Raw genomic sequence first — 27,421 nt, 5'->3', positions numbered from 1 at the left:
TACATATCAAGCCATTTTGAATTACCCATTAGAAAATCAGACAAAAACACACACACACAAAGAACAAACCCATGTCTAGATGTTTGACATACAGTGCAGGCTACATGTAGTGCATACACGACAGTGCTGCCTCTACGGTCTGTAGGACCAGGAGCTTAGAGGAAACAGGTGGTTCATTCTGCCTCAATGTGGATCACTGGTGTGGATCGGCTGTGGCCGAGTGAGAGATCTACTGTGTTAGTGCAGAACTGGTCAGACAATGCTGCAAGGGCTTGATTGTGTTTTTCTGACAAGTGGGGGACTGCAATAACATGTCTGCTACTCTAGGGGGCAGTGTTTTACATTTGCAAAAATGTATCATAGCCTGATCTTTTTGATAGAAAGTGACTATAAGTCAGTCCCTATAAGGATTGTTCTGTAACTGCTTCATAAGACATCACTAGTCACACCAACTGTATAGTAGAGAAAAATAACAAATTGCTTTAACACACACTATCTTAAACCTAGCATTACACGTTTTGCACCATCGCTCCTCTAAAAGAGGTGACTTGATAGTAAGAAGAGAAGAAAAAGCAAAAGATAAAAAGCTGAAAGGAAAGAGGACCACAAACGGTGAGGTGACGTTATTGACAGGCTTCATGACAGTCCCGTCAGCCCTGAACAATCAAAAGCTGATCAGTCACTCACTTCCCATCATCCACCTCACACTTCTGTCTGCTCCGTTGTCACAGCAACGGAGTCTGTGATGGCTTCTTTGTGTCATTATTGTTTTGCCTGCAACACAAAACTACACTTTTCATGATGACCCTCTCTACCTTGTGTATACTTCCTGGAAGATACAGTTGAATCCAGTCAATGCTGCCGGTGTGTGTGAGAAAGGGAACGTGGTGTGGGTGTGGCATGTGTGTGTTTGAGTTTGTGTGTTAAAGTGTACTTTTTTTGCAAGAGCACTTTTCAAGTAGTGTGTATGGCTGTGAGAGGTTGTGTGTGTGTGTGTGTGGGTACGTGTGTTTCAAAGTCCGGGGCCCTACTTCTCATCCTCGTCCCCCTCGCTCATGCTACTGAAGGAGGCGGAGGCTCCTTTGGGAGATGCGGGGGGAGAGGGTCGGGCGTGGTGCCAGCGGGAGGGGGGAGATGGGGAGCGTGACGGGGACAGCTCCCGGGGAGGGCTGTTGGTCGGGGACCCGCGAGGGGAGAGGGCGTAGGAGATCATCCGTCCACTGCGCTCCTGGAACACCTGTTTCTTTAGAGTCAAGAAGTTAGAGAGAGGGGAAGAGGTGGCAGAGAAAGAGGGGGTGGGGGGCAGAGTGAATGGGGGGGGGGAAGGTGGGTGAGGGCAGAGAGAGAGGGAGAGGGCAGAGAGAAGGGGGGGGGGGAAGGGGGGTGAGGGCAGAGAGAAGAGGGGGAGGGCAGAGAGAAGGGGGGGGGAAGGGGGGTGAGGGCAGAGAGAGAGGGGGAGGGCAGAGAGAAGGGGGGAGGAAGGGGGGTGAGGGCAGAGAGAGAGGGGGAGGGCAGAGAGAAGGGGGGGGAAGGGGGGTGAGGGCAGAGAGAGAGGGGGAGGGCAGAGAGAAGAGGGGGAGGGAAAGGGGGTGAGGGCAGAGAGAGAGGGGGAGAGCAGAGGGAGCAGAGAGGAAGAGGGGAAAGAGAAAGAGACAGAGGCAATGAGAAAATACCAGAATCCAACACAAGACTCCAAGAAGAAGAGCTGGAGTAAACGGAAGTATCAGTACATTCCATGCACAGTGCGGTTTCGGGCCGGGGTCCTACGATCGCTGAGGCAGCCATGACGACTTACCCAGGTTCCATCGGGGCCGAACAGTTCCAGGAAGTTACCGATGAACTCCCGGGACTTCTCCTCCCACTTCTGGATGAGGTCATGGCTCTTCTCCTCAACGCGGTAAACAAAGTGTTTACTCTTCTCCTCCACCGTGCGCACCTTCTCCTTCATGCGGTCCACCTGGTTCTGAAGACGGTACTTCTTCTCCTGGCAGGGGGCGGAAACATTGGGAGAACGATGAAAGAACGTTGTGGGGACAGAACCGGAACGTTTCAACGACGTCGCTTGGGGGGCACATTTTGCTGGAAAGCATTTGATGGTGGGAGGGATTTGTTTTGAGGGTTACTGGGAGCACGAGTTACGTTGATGTAGCTGACGTTGAGTTCTTTGGCGGTGTAGCCCCGCTGCAGGTTACGCCTGGCGTAGACGTCGTAGTCCCGGACGATACGAGTGATTAGGTCAGAGGTCGAGATGCCCTCTGTTCGCTGGGTGGGTACAAACATGCCTGTGGCACGCACACACACACACCACAAACACACAGAATACACAGACAAATGCACAGGTTTTAGTTCAAAGGAAAACACACCTGAGCTACTGGTGTGAGACATGGTCAATGACAGCATGCCACACCAAGGTCATGTAAACAAACATGCATAACATCCATGCACAAACACAGACACACACACTCACCTGCCTCCTTGATGTGTTTGTAGACGTCCTCACTTCCTGCTGAGGAGTATGGGATATCGTCATGAGCCACAAAATCGATCTGAGAAGTAACCAGAGAACACGTATGACAGAACACACAGCACAGCACTAAATCCACACTTGCATTATAGGCAAGAAAACGAAAAGGTCTACTGTAGAGGATGTACACACACAAACATGCAGGCAAAGTCAACTGTCTGTACTGTAATAGCTGGATGTAACGGCTTTATACAATTAGTTTGTGCCTATATGTATGCACACACTCTCAGGAACACACATACACACCCTCACAAACACACCTTGTGTTTCTCCAGGAAGTCTTGTGTGAGCGTCCAGGGCGCGTCCCTGACCACCTCGTCGACATAGCGACAGTGTCGGAGGGCCTCGTACCGCTCGTCCTCCGTCATCACAGTAAAGCCCTTGTACTTATGAGTCAGCTCGTCGCTGCACACTGTCACACACACACACACACACACAATAAATACCATGTTGCTGATGACTCCAAGTCTGTTCTGTGAGCATAGATACTCTCCATGCAGGCGAGTGCGTGTTCATACCTCCCACTATCAGGTAGGTGTTGGGGAAGAGGTTCTTGGCCTGCATGAGAGCGCGGGCATGGCCGGAGTGGAACAGGTCAAAGATACCGTCAGCATACACCCTGACGGGCCGGTCCACTACACACACACCACACACACACCACACACATCAGTATTCTCATCATGTGCAGTCATTTTGTTGTGAATGAGTTCAGAAACAGTTCAGAAACACATGTGTCCACATGGAAACATATCATCTTTGATTTAGAAACGTCCTCTTGGGGGTGAATAAAGTACCTATCTATGGAGCTGGTGATGGGTGGAGCAAGGAGAAGAGAGGAGGGGAGAGTCAGGAGGAGGAGTACCTGGAGTGCCCCTGCGGGCCTGGGCGATGGTGAGTCTCTCATGAGGGGCGCGGCAGTCACAGCTGCTCTCCCTGGCGAAGATGGCAGGCTCAGTCAGAGTCTGAGAGGGAAGGGGAAGGGCTGTCAGCTGGAAAGCCTTGCACCAGCATCTTACAGGACTTACATTATATTTCAAGATGTTAAATTTGTCATGGTGAACAAAAGTTAATAGTATCTTAGTAACCACAGTGCAACAATATTATAACAGATAGTATAATTGCAGACGTGCATACAGTGCAGCAACACCATGAAACACTTTTGTGGGTGTGGTCTCTCGCCAGATAGTGGAACAACAGGATCTCAAATTCAACTTGTAGAAAACTACTCATTTGCAGAAATATCACAAGAAGTACTGCCAGGTGACCTCAGCTCATTCTGGTTCAAACATTCTCATGATCCTAAACACAATCCGGGATCAAACCAAAAAGAAAAATACCTGATAAAGAGAGGGATGGAGCAGAGAGAAGGTGAATAACAGGCCTGTATCCTGGGCCTGACCAGTAAGGGCTATTAATTGATCAGAGCAGATGTTTTTTCCTTATCAGAACTATCGATCCTGTGACAGACAAAGCTGCTTTCGCTGTCATTGATCTGCGCTGGTGTGCATTTGCACGTGCATACACGCAAACAGGAACAGCTGCACAAGGTGTTTCTTTATAAAGATGTGCATCTCTGCATGTGTGTGTGTGGTCCATGGTATTGATCTGGATCCATCAAGCCTCTCAGGACAACACAGAGGGAGGAGGAGGAGAGAGAGCAGAGGAAGAGGAGGCCAGCACAATCTGACTTCCTGTCCTATTCCCATCAGTGACTTACCCCCTCACACACACACACACACACACCTTGTATCAGTACAGTGTTCTGTAACATACCCTGCTTCCTGACTCAAAGCTTCACCCACTAGGAGAACAAGCCTGAGACAGACAGCCCGAATAGAATGGGACTGGTATGACCTACTTGAGCATGCAATGTCAGCACTTGAGCTGAGTGATTGCGTGGGAGGAGCAGGAGGTGGAGGAGGAAGAGGAGGACGAGACAAGTGGGAAGTTCTCGACTCCGGCCCACACCCAAACATGCTACTAGAAAGGACTCTGTTACAGAGACGCACTGAAGCACCATCTGTCAAGCAACAGGGACGTACTACAGAGACTCATTCACAGACAGGAAAACAGATAGCGAAAGAGAGAAGGTTAGAATTGGGATGAGTTAGAGGAGAGATAGAAGAAATGGAAGTGCAGTAAGAGAGGGAGGAGAATGCATGTTATGCAGTCAAGGAGGAAAAAAACAAACACGTGACAGATCCACTAAGAAAAGAACCCTTTGTAACCTAACTTGATGTGGTTGCTTTTCTGAAAACAGGAGTGACATTCAGACGTATAGAGCAGGGATAGAACAGAGAAGACAGGGACAAAATAACAACAAACGTCCGAGGGGTCTGCTGTACTGTCCCCTCCCTCGGAGCTAATATCTCCATGACAACAGATGGGGCGGAACTGTACAGTAAGGACATGGTGAGGTAACATTTCCCATGGTTCCCTGGGCAAGGTGATACGGGGGAGGAGCTGAGAGCCAACAAAGGGCAGACGGCAGCTTTAGGCTGAGCCAGGACGGCCGGACGGCCAATCAGGATGACCGCAGCGGGCTTGCTCAGTAAAGCCCTTACATTTTGGCCCAGGCAGTAAACATCTGGCATAAGCAGGATTATCAACAGAAAAAAAAGAGAGAAATATCCCAAGTATCAGCTGGAAAAAAGACAGCATAGAAGCGGAGGAGGAGGGGGGGGGAGGAGGAGAGGGGGATGATAAATGGGAAGAAGGACGAGAGAGAGGGAAATCTAAGATGGATGGAGATACAGGCATAAGAATGAAAGACAGGGAGTCACAGACATGGAGATGGAGGGAAAGAGAGGCACAGATAGATGGGAGGAAAGGAGAAAGAGAGACACAGAATGGTTAACTGTAAAGAAGAGGGAGAGAGCCGGATTGAGGCCGGCATCGCCTTTTCTCAACTCTGCCTCAAATGTGTCTTTTGAGGGAGATCTGTACCAGGATGACATTCCCACAGGGAGACGAGGCACCCCCTATCCTTTGTACAAAAAGACATAAATACACCCGAGCCCAAGGCAGTGTTTTCCCAACACCTCAACCACCCCCTCTTTCCGCTAACAAACACTGTCCACTCAGCGCTCCAAGATCACACAGACAGGTTTATGAGAGCAAAGCAGATCTCTTTGTCCCGCCATACACACTCCCACGCATACACCCCTGAGAAGAAACCCTGCTCTTGTTCCCCCCCAAAACAAACACACACATGAATACACACACCCTACCGTTCGCGGCTGGGGACAGGTATGCACAAGCTCCTCCATTTTTCCCAGAGGCTCATGGGATACAGTCCCCCTGTCTGTGACTCAGCATCAGTGAGAGGATGCCTCTCTCTCTTCCTCTCGCTCTCTTCCTCTCTCTCTAACGCTCTATAGCTCACTCTGTCTCTTTCTCCTCCCCCTTCACCTCCCCCTGTGCACCCGCCTCCACTCCGCTTAGCCTATCCCCCTTCACTCCCCCCTCCCTTCCTCCCCCTCCCTTTGGCAGTGATCCCTCATTGAAAGACCAGCAGCCAAGCCCCTCGGAACTCTCACCATGGCGACGACAAAGAGGAGAGAGCTCCATAAGGGGAGGCTGATAGTGGCCAATCAGAGCACAGCTTGTAGTGTTTTATTTACATAAGGGGCCAGGATTGGTTGAGCAGCCTATAGCACCATCAGTGATAAAGGAAAGTGAGCATCGATAGATAGATGGGGAAAATGACTGAACATGCTTACTTTCCTGAAGGATAGAAATTAAATTATTCAATTCAATTTGTATTTGTGTCTGCTTTCCCCTCTCCTCATATAGCAGAAGTTTACAGAATTATGGCTGACACTTATCCAGGCTTTTATCTGTGGCCATGGAGTTCGAGGATGCAAGCTGATAGCATGTGTGTTCACTAATGAAATGATCACTTTGTTAAGACTGGGGCTTCGGGATATAAATATCATGTGAACAACATTGTACTCTCTTTCTGCCTCTCTCTCCATAGGCTACTCCTCTCGAACTCAAAGTATTATGCCTGGCTCACACGGGTGTATTTATGTGTAGGCTATAGGCCTATGTGCCTTTTTTCCAAATGAACTAAGTTTTTAAGGGTAGAACTCAAAGTTATGAACAACAACCTACGTGTCACTACTATTAAACAACCACTCCTATGAAACAACCACAACAAAACGAACATCCTCCTCATATTGTCCAATAACACATTTTTCATTTTATATAGCCTAGTGCTGCAAAGACTTACCGTATGCGGCCCTTTTCTGCGTTCAGACGCACCTGCGCAATTGCCCTTTGCTCTGTTGCATCGCTGTCCTACCATGGTAAGTGACTTTAGGTGTGGCTGGTGCAGGAGATGAGCCGGGAAACCCGACTCTATTCCCCCTGATTCCCGGTCCGTCCGTCCCACTGTCTCAGTTCTGCCCAATGTGCTAAGTGCAGCAGAGCAAGACAAGCGCGTCTGTTAAAAGCAACCGAGGGGCGAAAATGAACCGAGTGGGCACCGAGTTCACATTAAGTCAGTTTGTGGTTTGCATCCAAGTATGCTAACTGGACAACTGTGTGACCATAGGTCACAGACGATGGTGACACGAACTCATCGGATGATACATTTGGCGCAACACGCTGACGGGAGGCAAAACGCGTTGACCTTTGCTGTTGCTAATAAAATGTGACTTTGAAGACTAGGCTATATTAATAAAAAAAGAAATACACAGTTTTTAGCAGTCGCAGCATTTGGGAACCTAAAACGCCGTTATCCTAGTTCAGACTGTTGAACAAAGTGACAGATGGGCTGTCTCACCCATGCAGCCTATCTGCTGGGCCATGGCCATCGACTTTGAGATGTTGAGGGGAATAACATTTATAAGAGTAGGCTGGTGAAAAGTTTTATAAACATGGTCACCGAAGACAAATGACAAAATGATTTGACATTTGATTTGTCCTGATTTTCCAATGTTTTCGCAGGGTCAGCAAAGATTGCATACACCCACTGCCCCCCCCCCCCCCTCCCCCCTCCCCCTCCTGAGACAGTACGCCTGGGAGAGCTTTCGTCCTCCAATCTGGGACAGAAATCTTTTGTGCTCTCCTCTTAGTCCCCTCTAGGTCACCATGGAAACGATTCTTTGGGGTAAACAGTTTGTGCACTGTCAAAGCATCCCTGAACGCAAACAGATACCCTTTCAAAAACCTGTCCTACTTTTAGGAATTGTAGATGGGTGGAGTCTGGGGCACCGAGACTATAATGGCTTGTGATGTAATCATATGGCAAATATATGTAAACCTTAAAAACTGAAGTGTGTGGCCCACAGTGAATTTTAGAATTCAAAACTTTCTAGGACTACATTTTCATGTGAAACAACATCGCCATCGTGTGGACATTGAACACGTCTCGCATTATTCTAAATGGTGGCGCACTTTGTGTTGTCATTTCCTGTACTTTTCCCCGGGAAGATAAGTTGGCGCGCGGAAACCTCTGTTGTGTTGACATTGCGAGAGAGCAAAATATTGCATTTAAATTGTTAGAAATAAATATACCCATGGCTCCGGTGTCAAACCCTGAAAAGGACATGGACAACCCGGACGGCGGTGAGTGTTCAAACCTTGGCAACTAGTTATATCTATAGAATAGAAAGGAATAGACGTCAATTGAATAGTTAACTAGGTTAGCTGTGTGGATGCACTTAAGCTCTTCTGAGACACTAGTGGTGCTACTGTAGCTGGAAAGTAAGCGCGTCGTATAAGTCTCACTCTGACAAAATGTTGAATTTAGTACGTTTGTACGAAATTGTGTTCCAGTGTATGAGTTTAGGGGTGTCCAGTCTCAACCCTATCTCCTTCCTATCTCCATCTGTCTTCCTTCCACAGCAGCAGGTGACGACTGTGGTCTGGCGATGTCTCGCTCCAGAAGGGAAAAGAAAGAGAAGGTTGGGAGGAAATCGGCTCTGGAGCAGCTCAGGAAAGCCAAGAGGGGGGAGAAGGTTAAATATGAGGTGAGGGACTCAGACGTGTGAGTGTATTTGTGTGTGTGGAGATGAGTGTGTGCTTGGAGCTAGGTAGCTAAATCTGTATAATTTGAACGAGTGAGCCTCAAATATGTACGTGCCTGTACAAGGTGGAAGACTTTTCCAGTGTGTACGAGGAGGTGGACGAGGAGCAGTACTGTCGGATGGTGCGGGAGAGACAGGACGATGACTGGATCATTGACGATGGTGAGTGTAAAGTTCCTGACACAAACTCCAGTTCTGTCCTTCTGAAAGTATCTGTAGGCCCTTCCTGAGGGTCTCTCTCTCTCCCCCCTTCTTTTAGATGGGACAGGTTACGTGGAGGACGGCAGGGAAATCTTTGATGAGGAGTTGGCAGATGACATTGTGGAGAAAGGCAAAAAAGGTAAGAGGGATCTTAGAGACTTTATGCAGCTTTTAAATCAGCTTTTTACTGGGGGTGGTCGTTAGGTTTAGATAGTTCAACAGGACCCAACTCTGTGTGTGTGTGTTTGTGTGTGTGTGTGTATGTGTGTGTGTATTTGTGCAGGTAAAGTTGGAGCTAAAGGAGCAAACTCTCAAAAGAACGTGAAGAAGGCAGCTGTCACCAAACCCAACAGCATCAAGAGTCTCTTCATGAACAGCAATGTCAAGAAGCCTGCAGAGGTGTGTGTGTGTGTGTGTGTGCGCACGCACGCATGCAAGCGTGTGCCGCAACGGTCTATATTTGTCTCTCTCAGTATTTAGTTATGCCATGCCCAACCAAACACTGATGTTTTCCTTGTGTGTTGGACCATGTGTTCTTGTGATCTACAGAAAGATGTAGACCTGTCCAAAGATGACCTACTAGGGGACCTTCTGCAGGACTTGCATTCTGAGGTATTGTGTCCACACAATATAGATTTACCATATGCACTAGCATTCAGGGGAAGTAAACACTGCACAATGAAATACTTTTAGTTAGTACTCTGCCTCCCCTTGACATCTTGACCCCTAAATGAACATGTCTTCAACTTTTGTCCTTAACCCCTCCCACTCCTCTCTTTAGAAAGCATCAATTCTGTCACCCCCGCCGATCGTCACACTGAAGAAAAAAAAGTCACTTGGTTCTCCCATGAACCCTTTCTCTGTCAAACCTCAAGCCCCAAAGGTACCTTTATAACCACCGCTCTTTTTAAACATTTAACCCTGCTGTGTCACGTCCTGGCCTAGTTCCTGTTCCAACGTGTCACTTCCTCACTAATAGGAGTCACCCTCGGGCTTGGGGTCAAAGGTTAAGATGTGTCGTCCGGCCCCCACTCGCTTGGCAGCTAAGGTGCCCTCCCACCCCCCACCCTCTGCAGCTGCCCCCGTGGAGAAGAGACGAAAGATGGAGGAGGAGGAAGAGGAGGGTGAGTGTTCTCGGTTCTACTGTTTTGTCTCTCTCTTTGACCATTTCTTTTTTCTCTCTTCTCGCTCTTGCTCTTGCTCTCTCTCTCGCTCTCTCTCGCTCTGTTTGTTAGCCAGTCCTACTACGTAAGAGTTATTGTGTTTGTGTTATTATTTAGTGGATGCCAGTCTGCAGTTTGATGAGGTAGACTTTGATGAGCCAATGGAGATGGGAGCAGAGGCGCTGGCAGTCAAAGAGGAGGCGGAGCCCGAGACCATGGCTCAGGTCAAAGTTGAGGTGAAGGCGGAGCCTCAGGACCCGATCCCACTGTGAGTGTTGTGTGTCTGTGCCGTTCGGTGCTCCGTGTTCCGTGTTCCGTGTTGAACCTGTGTGCCTATGTATCTGAGAGAAGTCCAGGAAGAAAGAGGGCTCCTATTTGTTTGAACATGTTGAAATCCTCCCTATCCCAGGTCAAGCCTGACGGGGGGGTCGTGGGGTCAAGAGGAAGAGGGCGAGGCCCCAGCGGAGGTGCAGGTCGACCCCAGCAGCCTCCCATTGGTCGAGGGGCCAGAGGGAGAGCTCATGTTCCGTTTCTATTGGCTGGACGCCTTCGAGGACCAATACAGCCAACCAGGTGAAGTTGCCTCAGTCGAAGCAGCTCAGCTAATTCAGAATAACCTGTACAAACCTCAGACTTAATCCTCAGTAACATGGTTCAATTCCATGTGTTGTGTCAGTGCTATCTGTGGTCCTCTTATTGTGACGCGGTGCTGTTTCAGGTGTGGTCTACCTGTTTGGGAAGGTCTGGATCCAGTCAGCCAAGGCCTACGTCAGCTGCTGCGTGGCCGTCAAGAACATTGAGAGGACTATGTACTTCCTGCCCCGAGAATATGTGAGTTTCCTGTCACATGACCACGTCCTTTTTGTTTTGTTTTTTGGACTGGTCTATGTAGTCCTACCCCCTTGGATGTTGCCTGGTCATGACTGGGTTGGTGTGGTTGTGTTGCGGTTGACAGAAGGTGAACACCAAGACGGGGGAGGTGTCAGACACGCCGGTCGGGATGATGGACGTGTACCAGGAGTTCAACGACCTCTCTGAAAAATTCAAAATCATGAAGTTCAAGTCCAAGGTATCGAAATACTGTTGATAATTTACCGTACTGTTACTTTACTGTACTGTTACTGAGATGTTCAGCTCTGGCACGTGTTTGTGGAAGACTGACGACTCTCCGTCGCCCTATGTAGAAAGTAGAGAAGAGCTACGCTTTTGAGATTCCTGACGTGCCTACGCAGAGCGAGTACCTGGAGGTCCGCTACTCTGTAAGTGCACACACACAGCCCTAACCCCAGAACCCTAACCCTATACATGTACACACACACACATCATTAGATAAACACACATGTGCTCTCCTCCTCCCTATCTCCCTGTCTCTGCTGTGTCTAACTGGGTTTGTTTTGCAGGCTGAGTCGCCAGCTCTGCCCTCCGACCTGAAGGGGGCGACGTTCTCCCATGTGTTTGGCACCAACACCTCCAGCCTGGAGCACTTTCTCCTCAGCAGGAAGATCAGAGGACCCTGCTGGCTGGATATCAAGACCCCACGTGAGTGCTGCTTTTACACACACACACACACACACACACACTGGGTATTGCCCTGACTAATGTCATTCTCACATGTTATGCTATAGCGTCATCTCCCCCTCTGTGCTGTGTAGAGCTGAACAGCCAATCAGTGAGCTGGTGCAAGGTGGAGGCGCTAGCCATTAGGAGTGACCTGGTCTGCGTGGTCAAAGATCTGGCCCCGCCCCCTCTCACCATCATGTCCATCAGCCTGAAGACAGTGCAGAACCCCAAGACCCACCACAACGAGGTGTGTGTGTGTGTGTGTGTGTGTGTGTGCATACTTACAGGAGCTTCAAAAATTTATTGTCAGCCAATATTCAGTTTGACTGCTTCTTTAGTCTGGCTCTTACTGTGTTGAGTGAAGTCTTGACTTCCTGTCCGTCCCCAGATTGTGTCCCTGGCTGCACTGGTCCACCATAGCTTCCACCTGGACAAGGCCCCCCCACACCCCCCATTCCAGACACACTTCTGTGGTGAGTGGACCTCGACGCAGAGAAGGGAGGGAGGCAGAACGTAGAAATAAGGGAATGTAAGGAGGATGAAGGAGGGAGAGGATGCTCGTCATGTGACGGCCTGCCAGGGCCTCTCCAGCCTGATGATGGTCTTGTGTGTGTGTGTGTGTGTTACAGTGGTCAGTAAACCCAGCGACTGCATCTTCCCTTACGACTTCAAAGAAGCCATCAAGAAGAAGGTGAGGAACCGCTACGTTGTCTATCCTCCAAAACTCTCCCGTTAAGTCAGGGATTTCATGTGTGTGTGTGTGTGTGTGTGTGTGTGTGTGTGTGTGTTATCCTGCCTTTGCCAGAACGGTAAGGTGGAGATCGCCGCCACTGAGAGGACTCTGCTGGGTTTCTTCCTGGCCAAGATGCACAAGATTGACCCGGACGTGCTGGTGGTGAGTAGCAGAGCGCTGGAACAGCCAGCAGAACAGACCCAAGCTTTATGTTCCTAATCCACCTTCAATATAAGAAGCCACCAGAGGCAGTGTCAGTAATACTGCATGGGAGCATTCAGAGAGTGTAACAACATGCACCCTCCCTGGTCTCTCCTCCCATAGAAACAAATCACAGATCTGAAAATGGAATGAGTAGCCGCTTTATTAGAGAGAACCATGTTTACACCTGTCGACATGTTAGATCTGAGATCTAGGAGAGCTAGAGGGAAGGCTGCAGTTCTAGGCTTCTAGCCAGGTGAAACAGGGCCTTGTGTTGTTGCGTTTCAAGCCCAGCTCACCTGTTCATCTGCTCCCCCCCCCCCTCCCGCAGGGTCACGACATCTTTGGCTTTGACCTGGAGGTGCTGCTCCAGAGGATAGCCTTCTGCAAGGTCCCCCACTGGTCCAAGATGGGCCGTCTGAGGAGGGCCAACATGCCCAAACTGGGGGTGAGCAGAAGCCCCTTCCAGCAGGGCCCCTGGAGCTGTCTGGAGAAGCCCTCAGCGTTCCTCCAGGAAGGACGTTTCTTTTAGCGTCATGTTTTTAGCCGATTGCATTTATCCTGAGTGACATACAGGAGGGGTTTGAACCTGAGACCTCTTTGATCCCCAGTCAAATGCTCCAAAAATGTACAAAGCCCCAGCCCCACCCTGGAGAGCTGGCCCCCAGCCCCACCCTGGAGAGCTGGCCCCCAGCCCCACCCTGGAGAGCTGGCCCCCAGCCCGGGGGGCTTGTTTGGCTCGCCTCTGATCACGGTGTCTTGTCTCCATAGGGCCGCAGTGGCTTCGCTGAGAAGAGCGCCACCTGTGGCCGGCTGGTGTGCGACGTGGAGATCTCAGCCAAGGAGCTGATTCGCTGCAAGAGCTACCACCTGACTGAGCTGGCTGCACAGGTGCTGAAGACTGAGAGGGCCACCATCGCCCCGGAGAACATCAAGAATCTCTACAGGTGTGTGGTGTGTGTGTGTGGATAGATGCTGAGAATGCTTTTTTGACAACAGCCACACCAAGAATTGTGTTAGCCCCACCATGAAACAAGCAGGCACATGGTGTATTGTGTGTGTTTGTGTTCCTGCCCCCACAGTGACTCTCCCCACCTCCTGTACCTGCTGGAGCTGACCTGGACAGATGCTCGTCTCATCCTGCAGATCATGTGTGAGCTCAACGTGCTGCCTCTGGCCCTGCAGATCACCAGCATCGCCGGTAACGTCCTGGTGAGACCCCCCCACACACACACACACACACACACACACACGGATACACACCTCTAAGAAACATGTATTCAGTCCTCCTTTCGGTCTGGCCTGATTCTCCCTCTCTCTCCCCCCTCCATCCCTCCCTCAGTCTCGTACGCTGATGGGGGGGCGTGCAGAGAGGAACGAGTTTCTGCTGCTGCACGCCTTTCACGAGAAGAACTACATCGTTCCTGACAAGCCCTCCTTTAAGAAGGCCCAGCAAGACCTGGTACTCTCACACTCAACACACACACACGCGCTTACCCCCACACACACACATACACACACTTGAAATGCCTTATGTAGCTCTTAGACGCTCAAAGTCACATCTCCTCCCACTCGTTCTCCTCCCTCTCTCTCTCTCTCTCTCTCTCTCTCTCTCTCTCTCTCTCTCTCTCTCTCTCTCTCTCTCTCTCACCCCCTCTCTCTCTCTCTCTCTCTCACCCCCTCTCTCTCTCTCTCTCTCTCTCTCTCTCCCTCTCTCTCGTTCTCTCTCCCTCTCTCTCGTTCTCTCTCCCTCTCCCCCCCCCCCCCTCTCTCGTTGTCTCTCAGATTGAGGGAGAGGAGGATGGAAGCGCAGGGAAAGGAAAGCGAAGGAAGAAGGCAGCGTACGCTGGTGGTCTGGTGCTGGACCCCAAAGTTGGTGAGTGAAGCATGTGTGGTGTGTGTGTGTGTGTGTGTTCTAACGGTTGGCTTACCCTCCTCTCTCTCTCTCTCTCTCTCTCTCTCTCTCTCTCTCTCTCTCTCTCTCTCTCTCTCTCTCCTCTCTCTCTCTCTCTCTCTCTCTCTGTAGGTTTCTATGACAGGTTTGTGTTGCTGCTGGACTTCAACAGTCTGTACCCGTCCATCATCCAGGAGTTCAACATCTGCTTCACCACAGTCACCCGAGAGGCCCAGAGCTCTCGCAACAAGACAGAGGTGTGTGTGTGAGTGTGTGTGTGTGTGAGAATGAATGTGTGTGGCCCGTGGGTTGTATGAATGGGTGCTTGATGAAGCTGTTGCTGTGGTGGTGACAGGAGGAGCAGGAGGAGATCCTGAGGTCCCAGAGCAGGGCCTGGAGATGGGCATCCTGCCCCGGGAGATCAGGAAGCTGGTGGAGCGCAGGAAGCAGGTGAAGGGGCTGATGAAGCAACAGGACCTCAACCCTGACCTCTACATGCAGGTTAGCACACACACACATTCTCTCTGTCTCTCTCTCTCTCTCTGTCACTCTCTCTCTCTGTCACTCTTTCTATCTTCTATCTATCTGGTTCTCTCATGTCTCCCCCCCCCCCCCCCCCCTGCTTGGTAACACCAGGTGTGTGTTCTGTGTGTCTCCAGTATGACATCAGACAGAAGGCTCTGAAGCTAACTGCTAACAGCATGTATGGCTGCCTGGGGTTCAGCTACAGTCGCTTCTACGCCAAACCACTGGCCGCCCTGGTTACACACAAGGGCAGAGAGGTAAGTCACACACACGCACGCATGCCTGGCTCCCTAGCCGCATGCGTCAACAAATGGTGGCTGGTCAACATGCACACAGCCACTAGAGGGCACTCTAAGATCAACGCACTTCACACACAACACGTTTCCCCCTCACAAACAGCTTTCCTCTCGTTCACTCCCTTTCTGTTTCGCTCTCTCTCGCTCTCTCTCTCCCTCATTTATCAACCCTCTAATTTTCTCTCTTTCTCATGTTCTATCTACAATTTCTGGAGGACTGTTAAACACCCCTTGACATTGATAGTCCCGATTCACAGTCGTGCCATTAAGCCAACGCGGCACACACGAGCCGGCGTCCATGTATTGAGCTCTATCAACACACACATGCCATTACAGTCATACACTCCTGACAGGTATGATTGCGTGTGCGCCGGATGACACACAGGTTTAATTTGGGGCGTGCGGTGCCATGGTATTGTATGAGGAACAGAATGCCGCACGCTTGTTCCCCAGAGCGGTGTTGGTTGTAATGAGGCTCCACGCACTCTCAGCTCTGCTACGGCAGCCCGGGCCTTAGGGAGCTCTTCATGCTGGAAGGACGCTGTCCTTCCACTGGCATCGTGCTCTCTAATAGAAGGCAGGGCTTACAGGGGGGGTGTCAGCTCTCTCTCGGACAAAGTAGCTCACACATACATCTTTTAGACTCACTTTTAACTCACTTGTTCGTATGGATCTGAGAGATCTGACACACACACACGTTGTTTGATAGGAGGTCATCCAACGATGATCCATGTATCTTCCCCCCCCCGCCCCATGAGTTGGGCTAGGGTGAGGGGCCTGGGCAGGCACATACCCCTCAACCACCACTCTCCTCGACACGACCAGCCCCCAAACATCCCCGCACTTTCCACTCTTAATAGGTTAATGAACGGCGAGTTAGCTAGCATCGCTACGCTACGCTACAGTACGATGCGGGTATATTTAGTTGCGGTTGCTAACACTAGATTGAATTCATCATTGACTTCAGTTTCCCCCCGGCCAAGTAGTTCCGAGTAGTGGGCCATAGAAAGCCGGTAAGGTCAGCTGGTGTGTGTTTTGTCATGTATTTATACAGATGAAATGTCAAAGCTACGCTTGCCCCCCCCCCCCCTCATAATTTTAATCGTCACATGCGCCCTCTACTTTTATAATCTGATTTAGTGGCATTATTTATTTATAAATGAAACGTAGACCCCCCCTGCCACCGACTGGTTGGGCTCACCAGGGTAATAGAAAAGGCCTTGTGCCTTTGGTGCAGACTCGTCTTACTCGCACCCTTGTCTAAGCTTGAGGCCTAGCCCCATCTGGGAGACAGGGTCGGCCCAGGGGCCACAGTGATTTCTTAGCCCAGGAAGGGGTTAAGATGCCTGGGATTAGGAGGGGATGACAGACCCTTGGCCGTGGCTCCTCTGATGTGATTTGCCAAGTTAGGAGGGGAAAGCCCCCAGTTATCTCCAGTCATCGGCCAAGTCTCGATGGTGTGTGTGCGTGCAAGACGGGAGAGGGGCGACTACTAGCCGAACTCTGCCCTTTGTGGGGAAACATTTGTTGTCCCCTTGCCCCCCCGCAGGGCTGGTATGTGGGGGTATTAAGTGGGGTGGGGAGGATGAGGGGGAAGGTGGAGGTTTAGGGTTACAACACCCAGGGTCCGGCATAGATTGATGTCCCCCAATGTTTTATTTTTAGTTCCTTTGTATGCAGAGCTCTGCAAGGGTAGGGAGCACACATACACTTGTGTGTGTACACACACATACACACACACACACACACACACAGCAAGATCAAACAGTGACAGCACTGATTACTGTGTTTTCAATGGGTGGACCAACTGGAAGGCTGATTGGAATAAGCCTGTGAAGTGCACTGCTGTATGTGTGTGTGTGTGTGTGTGTGCGTTCATGCGTACATGCACGGCCGCAAACGTGGTCCTGTCCTGTGCTAATCGACCGATGTTAACGACACATGTCCGTGGAAGCTGCTGATTGTTCCGGAACGCTGGTTAGTTTGACCTCTGACCCCTGCCTTCTCTGTCAGCTAGCATCTTTGATGCCCCAGAGCAGGTGTGTGTATGTTGTGTGTGTATGTTGTGTGTGTGTCATATTTCAGGGTGACAGGGCACACTCCAGTGCCATTCTCCTGTAATTGATTCCTTGTCCTTGTGTTTAAAAACAGTTTCACAGAACCTGGTAGATGCTGGTGAGGGAAGGAGGGGGAGGAGTGGGGGTGATGATGAGGTAGATACCGCCCCCCCCCCCCCCCCCCGCCCTCTTTAGCTCAGGTGCTTTAGTCCCAGTTGTCTAAGAATCACAAAAGTCATTTTTAAACTTCCCAGAATAATATTTGTAACCATGCTTAAGCTAGCCCTCTCTCCGACAACACCATCTCTCTTGTTTCTCTGTGTGTGTGCGTGTGTGTGTGTGTGTGGGGGGGGAGGGGGGGGGGGGGAGGGAAAGAGTCACAGCCAGCATAGCTGCACGCGCTCCTCATTCTCCTCAAAGAGTCAGATTGACTCCTGATATTAAGTGGACTTAACAAATAGTCACATGAGGACGGACGGTTATTCTAGTCACCGTCTCTCACTGTACAGTAAGCCGACGGTCGCTAAAGGGTTGAACTGAGGTTCTATTGGGGTTAGTCAGGGCTTGGGCTTGTTTGGACTGTTAAGCTGGGTTTCATTGGAAGCGAGGTGGAAGTGGTCAAGTAGAGGTTGTCTTTAATTGGGACTCCAGAGTGTTGGGTGTTGGTGATTTGAAGCGGTCGTGTTAAATCAGAGCGGTCTACTGCTAGATTAACCCCTCATACAGCAGACATGACAGCACAGCTTTGGCATCTGCAAGGACAAGTGTGTGTGTGTGTCTTCAGTTATAGCACACAATATGCTACACTCGCTAGAACTTGGTACACATTTCTCTTGAGAGACAAGCCGCGTGTGTGTGTGTGTGTGACACTGCGCTCTCGACAGTCGTGCTCCTCTGATGCTATTTCAGGGGGAGGACTGTCATCCCCAGAATGCTTTTCAGCTGGGCACTTTTCAAAACAATCGTCACCGGAGCCTCCGCTCTCTTTTACTGGTCCAATGTGCCGCTGTGGAGCTTAACATGCCTGCTCTCATCTGCCTGCCTGCCTGCTCTCATCTGCCTGCCTGCTCTCATCTGCCTGCCTGCCTGCTCTCATCTGCCTGCCTGCCTTACTGACTGACTGAACAAATCACTGCCATCTTGTCTCCTCCTTCTTTCTCATCCTAATGTCCCTTTCTCACTATCTTTCTAAACTTGCTCTACTCTTCATTCCCTTGTTCCCTCTCTCCCTGTGTGAGGCATGTTGTCTTCAGTGGCACCAGCTCCACCTTCTGCCCCCAGCTCTCTGTATCGCTGGGTGATAGTTTGACCTGTGACCCCAGCCTGGCAGACACTCGCTGAACCCCCGAACCCTGACCCATGGCAGGCAGGCAGGCAGGCATGTGAAGGATGAGGATGTCTCCCACACAGCAGTGTGTGTGTGTGTGTTTCTCCTGGCCCCGGGCTCTACAGGAGGCGCCGTCAGTGCTAGCCGCTAATTTGCTGACCTGCCTAATTACACTGCTCTGACAGGGGGGGGGGGGGGGCAGGCAGGGACACTTCACAGGGACAGAGAGGAACAAGTGAAATGGAGAAGGTACAGTGGTCAAAGAGAGAGAGAAAAAGAACGAGAGAGTTTGAGTTTGCCTTCATTTCTGAAAGGGATAAAACCATAAGGACGTGCATGGGCTGAGAGACTGGGGGGGGGGGGGACAGACGCGTCCAGTAAAGGCACTGGGCGGTGCTTGAGTTATGTCGACTCAATACTCCGGCGTGTCTGGAGCAGTAACAGGAGTCGTCCCTCTGCTTTTTCAGTTGTTTGTGGTGGATATGTCCGGTATGTACGCTGCTGAGTGCACAGCACACACACACACACACACACCCCTCCACCTCCTGCGGCCCTGTGTTTGGATGGATCCATATTTTGGGGGGTATGTGTTTAAAGATGAGCTGTCCAACAGACACACACACACATACCGCAGTCATGGTCAAACGACTTGTCTTTCACTGGGGTCATTCCTTAAGCAGTCCATCCTGTTGTAACTGACAGCACATGGAAAACTAGGCTAAATGAGTCCACACATGAATTACATCAACCCATCCTCACCTCGCTCTCCTTCACACCTCGCTGCCATCTCTCCTTCCCTCTCGTTCTTTCCCTCTGTCCTCCCCTCCCTCTATCCTCCCTCCCTCCCTCCCTCCCTCTATCCTCCCTCCGTCTATTAATTCTGTGGTAATGTTGAAAGCATGTGATAACAAGAGTTGCTGCACTGCACAGTGAAGACGCCTATAAAGCTGGATAAAGGCCATTTAGGCCTAAAGGTCTAAACATAGACCCACTTCACTGTCTCACCTCTCTGTCTCTCCTGTCTCCTCTCTGTCTCTCCCTGTCTGTCTCTCCCTCTGTCTCTCCCTTTCTGTCTCTCCTCTCCCTCTCTGTCTCTCCTCTCTGTCTCTCCCTCTCTGTCTCTCCTCTCTCTCTCCTGTCTCCTCTCCCTCTCTGTCTTTCCTCTCTGTCTCTCCTCTCTCTCTCCTGTCTCCTCTCCCTCTCTCCTCTCCCTCTCTGTCTTTCCCTGTCTCCTCTCCCTGTCTCCTCTCCCTCTCTGTCTCTCCCTGTCTCCTCTCCCTGTCTCCTCTCCCTCTCTGTCTCTCCCTCTCTCCTCTCCCTCTCTCCTCTCTGTCTCTGCTGTTTCACTTCACCCGTTCCTCCCTCTTTCACTCATTCCTCCTTTATTTAGCTAACTTTGTCTCTGTTCTTTCTACTCTCCTTATCGCTCCTTCAACCTCCCACATCCATAGGGAGAAAATACGTGTGTGTGTGTGCGTGCGCAGGCACGTGTAAGTGAGTGAGATGACCTTGGCGATGGTCACTAATGGGAGAGGCTGTTCTGTCATTACTCAAACTTCTCCTCCGCCCCCTCCCCTGCGCCGCCCCCCCCCCCCCCCCCCCCCCCAACCAGAGGTATGTAACAGCCCATAAAGCATGCTTAAGACCCACTCTGGTTTCAGGGAGTGGAGCCCCCCCCCCCCCCCCACCACCACCTCTCACTCTCTGAAATAGCCCTGTCCTTGTCCCTATGGAGGAGTGTGTGTGTGCCTGCTGGTGTGAGAGGGACCTGGATGTGTAGGGGACGTTGATTGAGGAGCATATTGCTGGTGACAGGTCACACTGCGTCCAGCCTCTTTCACCCCCCCAGATTAGCCCTTCACCCCCCCCCACACACCCCTGGACCCCTGGACCCCCCCCCCCCCCACCTGTTAGGATCCCTCAGCTGCAGAGGACGTGCGCACGCCCGCACACAGACACACACACACAGCCCTGTGTTAACACAATTCTGTTTTGTTCATCTCGGGACAAATCATCTTTTCCATCTGTCCCCCTCCTCCGTTCTCTCCCTGCTTGGGATTGCTTCATGGCTGTGAAGAGCCTCTGCTTCTCTCTCATCTCTCTCCTTTCTGAACGCCTCTCTATCCTCCGCCTGCTTCCACTCTGCCACTCTCTCTCTCTCTCGTCCTCTCCTCCATTTGAATTCACCTCCCTTCAACGTTGTCTGTTTTCGCCTTCCCTCGCTTTTTTGTTGTTGTCCGTCACTCACTCTTCAGGTGACTGAGGCCATTAGGAGTCGTGTGTGTGTGTGCGTGTGTGTGTGTGTATGTGTGGGGGGGGGCTGTAGGTCCATCACAGCAAGCCTCTAATAGACCTCTTAGCCAATTATCTGCCATTTAATTACAGATTACCTACGCTTTAACACACACACATGAACCACAGGCAATAAATCCTCTAATTAGTCTTTCATTGTTTAGTTCATTTCAGTTTTTTTCAAATTTTTCCCTCAGATTCTGATGCAGACCAAAGATATGGTCCAGAAGGTAAGCTACTGACTTGCAATCAATTTGTCTATGATGTTTACTCATTGACCAAGATCAATAGAGGTTGTAGGTCACTTCCTGTGAACCCTGACCCCTGTTCACATCTTTTCAGATGAACCTGGAAGTGATCTACGGAGACACTGACTCCATCATGATCAACACCAACAGCAACACTCTGGAGGAGGTGTACAAGCTGGGCAACAAGGTGAGTAGAAGGGATGGGGGGGGGGGGGGGGGGGGGGGGGGTAGAACGAGAGAGGCCAAGGGAGTGAGAGAGAGGGTCATAGAGATGGGAAGGGATGGGATGGAAAGATGAAGGGACTTGGGAGGGGAAGAGAGAAGCAGAGGGGAACAGAGAGAGGGAAGTGGAAGGTGGGTAAGAGGCCAACAGCCAGCACAGACCCTGTGAGGACTAGCTCCAATAAATCATCAAAACCACAGTGCTTAGCCCAGCGCTAACAGATGCCTGTGTGAACTCAGGTTAATCCAGTGCCAGGCTATCTTTAGCCCAGGGATACATGCAGTGGATGGTCTGATATAGCTGTGGGTTTCATGCCTCGGGTGTTTAAACAGTATTTTAATCTCGGTGTAGTGTGTGTGTGTGTGTGTGTAGACTGTGTATTTTAACTGTGTGGGTGCGTTAACTGCTCGTGTTTACTTTTGTGTGTGGGCATAAACTGTACATGGCATTCAGTGCTTGTGTGTGTGTTAACTGTGTGTGTGTCCCACGCTCAGGTGAAGGCAGAGGTGAACAAGCTGTACAAGCTGCTGGAGATTGACATTGACGGCGTGTTCAAGTCCCTGCTGCTGCTGAAGAAGAAGAAGTACGCCGCCCTGGTGGTGGAGCCGCAGGCCGACGGCCGCTACAGCACCAAGCAAGAGCTGAAGGGCCTGGACATCGTGCGCAGGGACTGGTGCGACCTGGCCAAGGAGTGTGGCAAGTCAGTGACTCCCCCCCCACGCCCCCATCTGATCTCATTCTTCTCAAAGCCCCTTTCCTACTCCGGTTCTTTCCTTCAAACGTCCTCCTGACAGTGTCCCCCCCCCCCCCCCCCCCCCCCCCCCCCCCCCCCCCCGCCTCCTTAGCTACGTGATTGGTCAGATCCTGTCGGACCAGAGCCGCGACGCCATCGTGGAGAACATCCAGCGTCACCTGGTGGAGGTGGGGGAGAAGGTGGCCAGCGGGGCCGTGGCCCTCAGCCAGTACGAGATCCACAAGGTGGGGTCACAGCCGCCAGAGCCCACCTCCAACTGTGAACGTGTTGCTGAGTGTTCTCTCACTGAGTCTCCCTGTCTGTCTCTCTCTCTGTCTCCATCCAACAACATGACATTAAATACATTTTACCTATGCCCCCGCCCCCAACACACACACACACGCTAGGCCCTGACCAAGGACCCCCAGGACTACCCAGATAAGAAGAGTCTTCCTCATGTCCACGTTGCCCTGTGGATCAACACCCAGGAGGGGCGGCGCGTCAAAGCTGGAGACACCGTCTCCTATGTCATTTGCCAGGTGTGTGTGTGTCTGCAAAGACACCTGAACCTGTCAGCCAAGGTGCCTGGATCAGTCAAATACAAAGGGCGTATATTAACTGGTACCTCTTTCTCTCTCTCTCTCTCTCTCTCTCTCTCTCTCTCTCTCTCTCTCTCTCTCTCCCTTCTCCTCCCCCCCCCCCCCAGGACGGCTCGTCCCTGGGGCCCAGCCAGAGGGCCTACGCCCTGGAGCAGCTCCAGAAGCAGGCCGGCCTCAGCCTGGACACACAGTACTACCTGGCCCAGCAGGTGCATCCCGTGGTGGGCCGCATCTGCGAGCCCATCGAGGGCATCGACGGGGTCCTCATCGCCACCTGGCTGGGTGAGAGCAGGCTGGGGTTCCCAGCACTCTGCCGGCTCCACACATCTTCACTCTGGGGTGTGGGGGCTGCTTCTCAGCAGTTCCAGATCTGGAGCAGAGTGTGCAGAGAGGTTTTTTTCACAGTGTGTGTGTGTGGGGGGCAGGCCTGGACCCGTCCCAGTTCCGGAACCAGGTGCAGCACCAGAGGGAGGAGGAGGGGGAGGGCTTTGTGGGCGCGGCCGCCCAGCTGACAGATGAGGAGCGATACAGGGACTGCGAGAGGTTCACCCTGGCCTGCCCGCGCTGCCGCGCCGACAACGTCTACGACAACGTGTTCGACGGAGCGGTGAGTCCCGGAGCGCTCACACACACGCGTGCTGGAACACACACTGTCAGACTGATGTGCACACACTAAACCAGTTGTATAATCAGCATTCGAGCCAAAACAATCATCGATGGGGTGGATTGTGTCACTGATAAACGTAAATATTTATGATCTTATTGTTGATCTTTTATGCATGTTATCTCAATAGAAAACAGCCATAAATATCAAGATACCGTGTGTGTGTGGGTGTGTGTGTAAGGTCGAGCCACTCCTAAGCCTTGGTGAGGTAGGATTCTACGTTACAGCTCTCCCTATATTTTTAGACGTTGGGTCATCTCAGATAAAGACTCTGTTTTCATTGGCATAGTTTAGACTTAGACTTCAAACGGCATCCCCTCCACACACACACACTCTCAGGCCAAGGCCGTTGGAAAGAGGATAATTATTTGTTTGTGTGTGTTCTCACCAAATGAGGAGCTGCCTTGCAGCCTTGTCTCATCTCAGGGAAAACTCATAAAACTGACAACAGCCCTCACTCGTCTTCTACTGGCCCAGACTACTCACACTCCCACGGCACACACACACACTCTCTCTCACGTACACACAGGCTGTCCTGGGCAGTGTGGATAAGGCAGTTAGGTAATTAGGCTGGTGAACAGGGTCTAAATACTCCGCAGAGGAGGAGAGGACAGACAGGCCTTGACTCTGCTCCGCAAACACACCACAAAGAGATGCAGGGAGGAGAGCGAGAGATGGACAGTGCGTAGCTGTCAGGGAGTTCGAGAAGGGGGGGGGGGGGGGGGGGGGGGGGGGGGGGGGGGGGGGGAACACGTCCAAGAGGAAGGGAGGGAGCAGCTATCAAAACCAACGCTTGAAGAGACGCAAGGATTCTTCTGGTCGTGGAGGAGAGGGTGGTGGGGGGAGGGTGGTGGGAGATGGAAGGAGGCCACTTTCATCCTGACCGGGCCAAAAGAGGAACATGAAGTCGAAGAAAAAGAGGGAGAGAGGAAGGGGGGGGGGGGGGGCAACAGATAAGAGAGGCATATCATTGCATGTCCTGCTTCACGTAGTCCCCTGCGATCCAGGACTTACTAGAAATGTGTGTGTTTGCTTGCGTGGGGGGGCTCCCGTGTTTGTGTGTGATGTGGAGTTGGTTGTCAGGACAGTTGAAGACAGGCTCACACACACACTGAATAACGATGACAAAAGGATAGGACCCTCACCTCACAGACAGGCCCAGTCCATGCCTCCTCAGTGGGCCTGCTGCTCTCTCACTGGGCCTGCTGCTCTCTCACTGGGCCTGCTGCTCTCTCACTGGGCCTGCTGCTCTCTCACTGGGCCTGCTGCTCTCTCACTGGGCCTGCTGCTCTCTCACTGGGCCTGCTCTCACAGGCAGCTGAGGAAGTAACGACCTCGTACAACGGAGGAACTTTAGTGAGATATCACATGTGTGTTTGTGGCATGGGCTTCTGGTGACTTCACTCCCACCTTTACTGAAAAGTCTGCGACGACTCACACCAGCACGCTGCACAAACGTTCTCCTTAGAGCACCGCCGCGGAACACAGCTTTCAGAGTATGTTTGTGCGAGTGTTTGCGCTCTGTTGGAACCTGCCACTGAACATGGAGCTAATGGAGAAGGGCCGCAGCGTGGCCTGTTTAAAGGTGTTCTGCTGCCGTAATTGTTGGTGTAGGCTGACATTTTTATTGTGTCAAGAGCCCATTTAGTTAACTGAAAGCCAGAGCTGTCAAGAGGCTGCATGGCCGGGCACCAGCCTCTCTGACCGGCCGTCAGCGCTCACAAAAGCTCCACTGCTGCCTCCCTGTCTCCCCCCCTCCCCTCCTACCTGAGAGGCTGCTAGGTTAGATCACTGGGTTGAAGTAGGGTTTGGGGTTGAGTGTGTGTGTGTGTGTGTGTGTGCGTGCGTGGGAGTGTTCTTTTGTGTCCCCTGTGCGTGTGTGTCCTTGACGTGTGCTTGCTTGTGTGAGTGTTTCCCTGAATGTGTATCTGTGTGTGTGTAACCCTGTAGCTGATGTCATACTTGTGTTCCAGGAGGTGAGAGCAGAGCCCAGCCTGCTGCGGTGCTGCCACGTGCCCTGTGAGGGGCGCCCTATCAGCCACCCCGTCAACATCTGCAACAAACTGCTGCTCGACATCCGGCGACACGTCAAGAAGTACTATAGTGTGAGTACTGTGGGGGGGGGGGAGGGGGGGGGAGGGAGGGAGGGAGGGTCCGGGGTTTTTTAGTGGCAAAACTTTGATGGTGGGATCAGCTCAGAGCGGTTGTTTGTTTGTTCCTCTTCTCTGCTGAATGCCACACTCTCCCACTGTTCTCTCTCACACTCATTCACCTTTTGCCCACCTGCAGGGCTGCAAATGGATTTGATTTAAAGCTCTTTTATACTATAATACTATGGCTGGAGCACAAACTCAGGCCAGGCAGCCAGCTGGCAATTCTGGTTCAGCTTTATCTCCCAGAGTAGCATACATTCTTTCCATGCTGGGTCTGAGGCTGGGTCTGAGGCTGGGTCTGAGGCTGGGTCTGAGGCTGGGGCCGGGGCTGGGGCCGGGGCTGAAGCTGGTGTACTAATAGGTGTAGGTAAATGTTCTAGAACTCTTCCAGGGGTTCAGCAACTCTGCATTGCAGTGGTTCTAGAGTCAGTGGAATGCGCTAGAGTGTCCGATTTGAAGGAGTTCTCTGGTGGTGTGTGAGGCTTTAAGGAGTGTTTAGTTGTGGGGGGAGTGTCATTTTTGTGTGTGTGTACAGGGAGGGGGGCTTGGGGGGTGGGGGGGTGTTACTCTCCCACAGGGCTGAGCAGAAATCAATTAGAGTGGTGAATGTGGGGGGGAACAAGCCCCTCTCCCCCTTTGTCACGACGTGTGAAACAGCTGCTACCACTGAATACTTACCTCATACACACACACAAACACACACCCTGGCAGCCCAAACTACAGTGGGCAGAGCACACACACAGGGGGCGATGAAGAGGGGTAATATTGTGTAATTAAGGATTCCTTTCAGTCCGGGGAAGAGCTCAAATAGAGCTGTTTGTCTGGGCAGATAGAGTGAAAGCCTGGCTTGTGTGTGTATGTGTGAGCCTCCTACCTTGGACCACAGGGACATTAATCATTAGTGAAATTACCTCCAGCCCCCCCACTATTATCAATAAACCGTCTCTCCAAGACTGGGCAAACACTCGTTCTGTCTCCATCCCTCCATCCTGCCCTCTCTCTCTTTCTCTCTCTCCACTCTCCGTTTGTCATCCTTTCCCCCTTCTTTCTCCTGCTGTCTCTGGCAAAATGAGAGTCACTCGCTCCAACCCCCGCCCCCCCTCCCACCACCTATTTGCCCCCATCTAACCACCGTTGCCATGGCGTTTAACAAATTATTGCAATTACCCTCGTCATGTGGGTCGCCCCTGGAAACAGGCAGAGGGGCAGAAGAGGAGGGGAGGGAGGGATGAACAGAAAGAGTGAATAAAAGGGAAGAAGGTGATAATCCTATTTTGAACAAAAGGTCAAATTGCTGAATAGAGAAGCTTTGATTAAGCGTCCGAGGTACAAAGTGGACTGGTTGGAGCCCTATTCACTGTGTCCGTGTGTGTGTTCCTGTGTGTGTGAATGACTGTCTACAGAAAGGACTGGTTTGTACCCTTGTGTGTGAGTGTGTGTGTGTGAGTTAAGTGGACTGGGTTCAAACCTATTCGGTTTTGTGGGAGTGTTGATTACCAAACCTCAAAGCCAGCTAGATGCCCCTCTCTGATCCTCCAAACAATTGTGTATGCATTGAGAAGGGGGATAGGGTTTGTGCAGGTGAAGACGACTTTGTGGAATTCCGTAGGTCACCATGCCAACCAGATCACCAATAGGTAAAAATGAATGTGCAGATTAACAGCTGTGATCGAGGTGGAGAGAGAAGTAGAGAGACACTGCATGGGTGATCAGAGGGAAAGTGAAATCATTTAAAAAGGGGGGAGGGGGGGGGGGGGGGGGGGGTGGGGTCACGGGGAGAGGGTGGTGGAGAGAGGAAGAGGGGAAGCGGAGAGAGAGGGGGAAGTGTTTCTGTCTGAGGCTTGTCATGGCCTGGTCCTGGCTCTGTTTGGTTAAATGATGTGGAACTCATTTGACGTCTGCATTCAGTGTGTCAGGTATCCACTGGTGTAATTATGCAATTATGAGCCTTTATTCTCCATCTGTCGCTCGCTCGCTCTCTCTCTCCCTCTCT

The 27,421-nt window shown here is 51.5% G+C and overlaps 2 protein-coding genes across 3 annotated transcripts in view; one reads left to right on the top strand and one right to left on the bottom strand.

Annotated features, from left to right (window-relative positions):
- Positions 1 to 12: 12 nt before the first annotated feature.
- Positions 13 to 6,970, bottom strand: pcyt1ba (phosphate cytidylyltransferase 1B, choline a). Of its 2 annotated transcripts, none has more exons than XM_047023893.1 (8): positions 6,759 to 6,970; positions 3,387 to 3,486; positions 3,043 to 3,159; positions 2,785 to 2,936; positions 2,468 to 2,546; positions 2,140 to 2,282; positions 1,796 to 1,984; positions 13 to 1,243 (listed from the first exon to the last, which is right to left on the bottom strand). In XM_047023893.1, exons 1-8 carry the CDS (start codon positions 6,831 to 6,833, stop codon positions 1,028 to 1,030), a joined length of 1,071 nt encoding a protein of 356 aa, XP_046879849.1. In that variant the 5' UTR covers positions 6,834 to 6,970; the 3' UTR covers positions 13 to 1,027. The 2 variants fall into 2 exon arrangements, with proteins under 2 accessions (XP_046879849.1, XP_046879850.1); XM_047023894.1 differs by lacking the exon at positions 6,759 to 6,970 and adding an exon at positions 5,755 to 5,865.
- A 989-nt stretch (positions 6,971 to 7,959) lies between these two features.
- pola1 (polymerase (DNA directed), alpha 1) overlaps positions 7,960 to 27,421 on the top strand; it is a 32,812-nt gene continuing 13,350 nt past the window's right edge. The window contains 34 exon segments of the mRNA XM_047023825.1: positions 7,960 to 8,098; positions 8,378 to 8,502; positions 8,625 to 8,721; positions 8,819 to 8,899; positions 9,044 to 9,159; positions 9,310 to 9,372; positions 9,542 to 9,643; positions 9,740 to 9,884; positions 10,041 to 10,191; positions 10,333 to 10,496; positions 10,642 to 10,754; positions 10,879 to 10,992; positions 11,108 to 11,182; positions 11,324 to 11,462; positions 11,576 to 11,730; positions 11,872 to 11,956; positions 12,113 to 12,174; positions 12,289 to 12,378; positions 12,749 to 12,865; positions 13,189 to 13,364; positions 13,500 to 13,629; positions 13,760 to 13,879; positions 14,203 to 14,293; positions 14,444 to 14,572; positions 14,667 to 14,812; positions 14,971 to 15,093; positions 21,006 to 21,038; positions 21,151 to 21,243; positions 21,774 to 21,979; positions 22,125 to 22,257; positions 22,420 to 22,551; positions 22,719 to 22,893; positions 23,037 to 23,218; positions 25,249 to 25,380. Of these exon segments, the coding sequence (XP_046879781.1) occupies positions 8,050 to 8,098; positions 8,378 to 8,502; positions 8,625 to 8,721; positions 8,819 to 8,899; positions 9,044 to 9,159; positions 9,310 to 9,372; positions 9,542 to 9,643; positions 9,740 to 9,884; positions 10,041 to 10,191; positions 10,333 to 10,496; positions 10,642 to 10,754; positions 10,879 to 10,992; positions 11,108 to 11,182; positions 11,324 to 11,462; positions 11,576 to 11,730; positions 11,872 to 11,956; positions 12,113 to 12,174; positions 12,289 to 12,378; positions 12,749 to 12,865; positions 13,189 to 13,364; positions 13,500 to 13,629; positions 13,760 to 13,879; positions 14,203 to 14,293; positions 14,444 to 14,572; positions 14,667 to 14,812; positions 14,971 to 15,093; positions 21,006 to 21,038; positions 21,151 to 21,243; positions 21,774 to 21,979; positions 22,125 to 22,257; positions 22,420 to 22,551; positions 22,719 to 22,893; positions 23,037 to 23,218; positions 25,249 to 25,380 (4,044 nt within the window). The 5' untranslated portion in view covers positions 7,960 to 8,049.

This window comes from Hypomesus transpacificus, chromosome 8, assembly GCF_021917145.1.
Source record: "Hypomesus transpacificus isolate Combined female chromosome 8, fHypTra1, whole genome shotgun sequence".
Taxonomy (NCBI): Eukaryota; Metazoa; Chordata; class Actinopteri; order Osmeriformes; family Osmeridae; genus Hypomesus; species Hypomesus transpacificus.
Note: the sequence above shows the minus strand (reverse complement) of the source record. Positions and strands in the feature narration are given on the sequence as shown.

What these genes read in the sequence shown, in the direction of transcription:
- pcyt1ba (XM_047023893.1), bottom strand. Translation starts at nt 6,833, where the DNA reads ATGGTAGGACAGCGATGCAACAGAGCAAAGGGCAATTGCGCAGGTGCG. An exon ending in CAAACACATCAAGGAGGCAG is followed by an intron (nt 2,283 to 2,467) that starts GTGAGTGTGTGT and finishes TGCGTGCCACAG; the next exon opens with GCATGTTTGTACCCACCCAG. An exon ending in TCGGCCCCGATGGAACCTGG is followed by an intron (nt 1,244 to 1,795) that starts GTAAGTCGTCAT and finishes TTGACTCTAAAG; the next exon opens with AAACAGGTGTTCCAGGAGCG.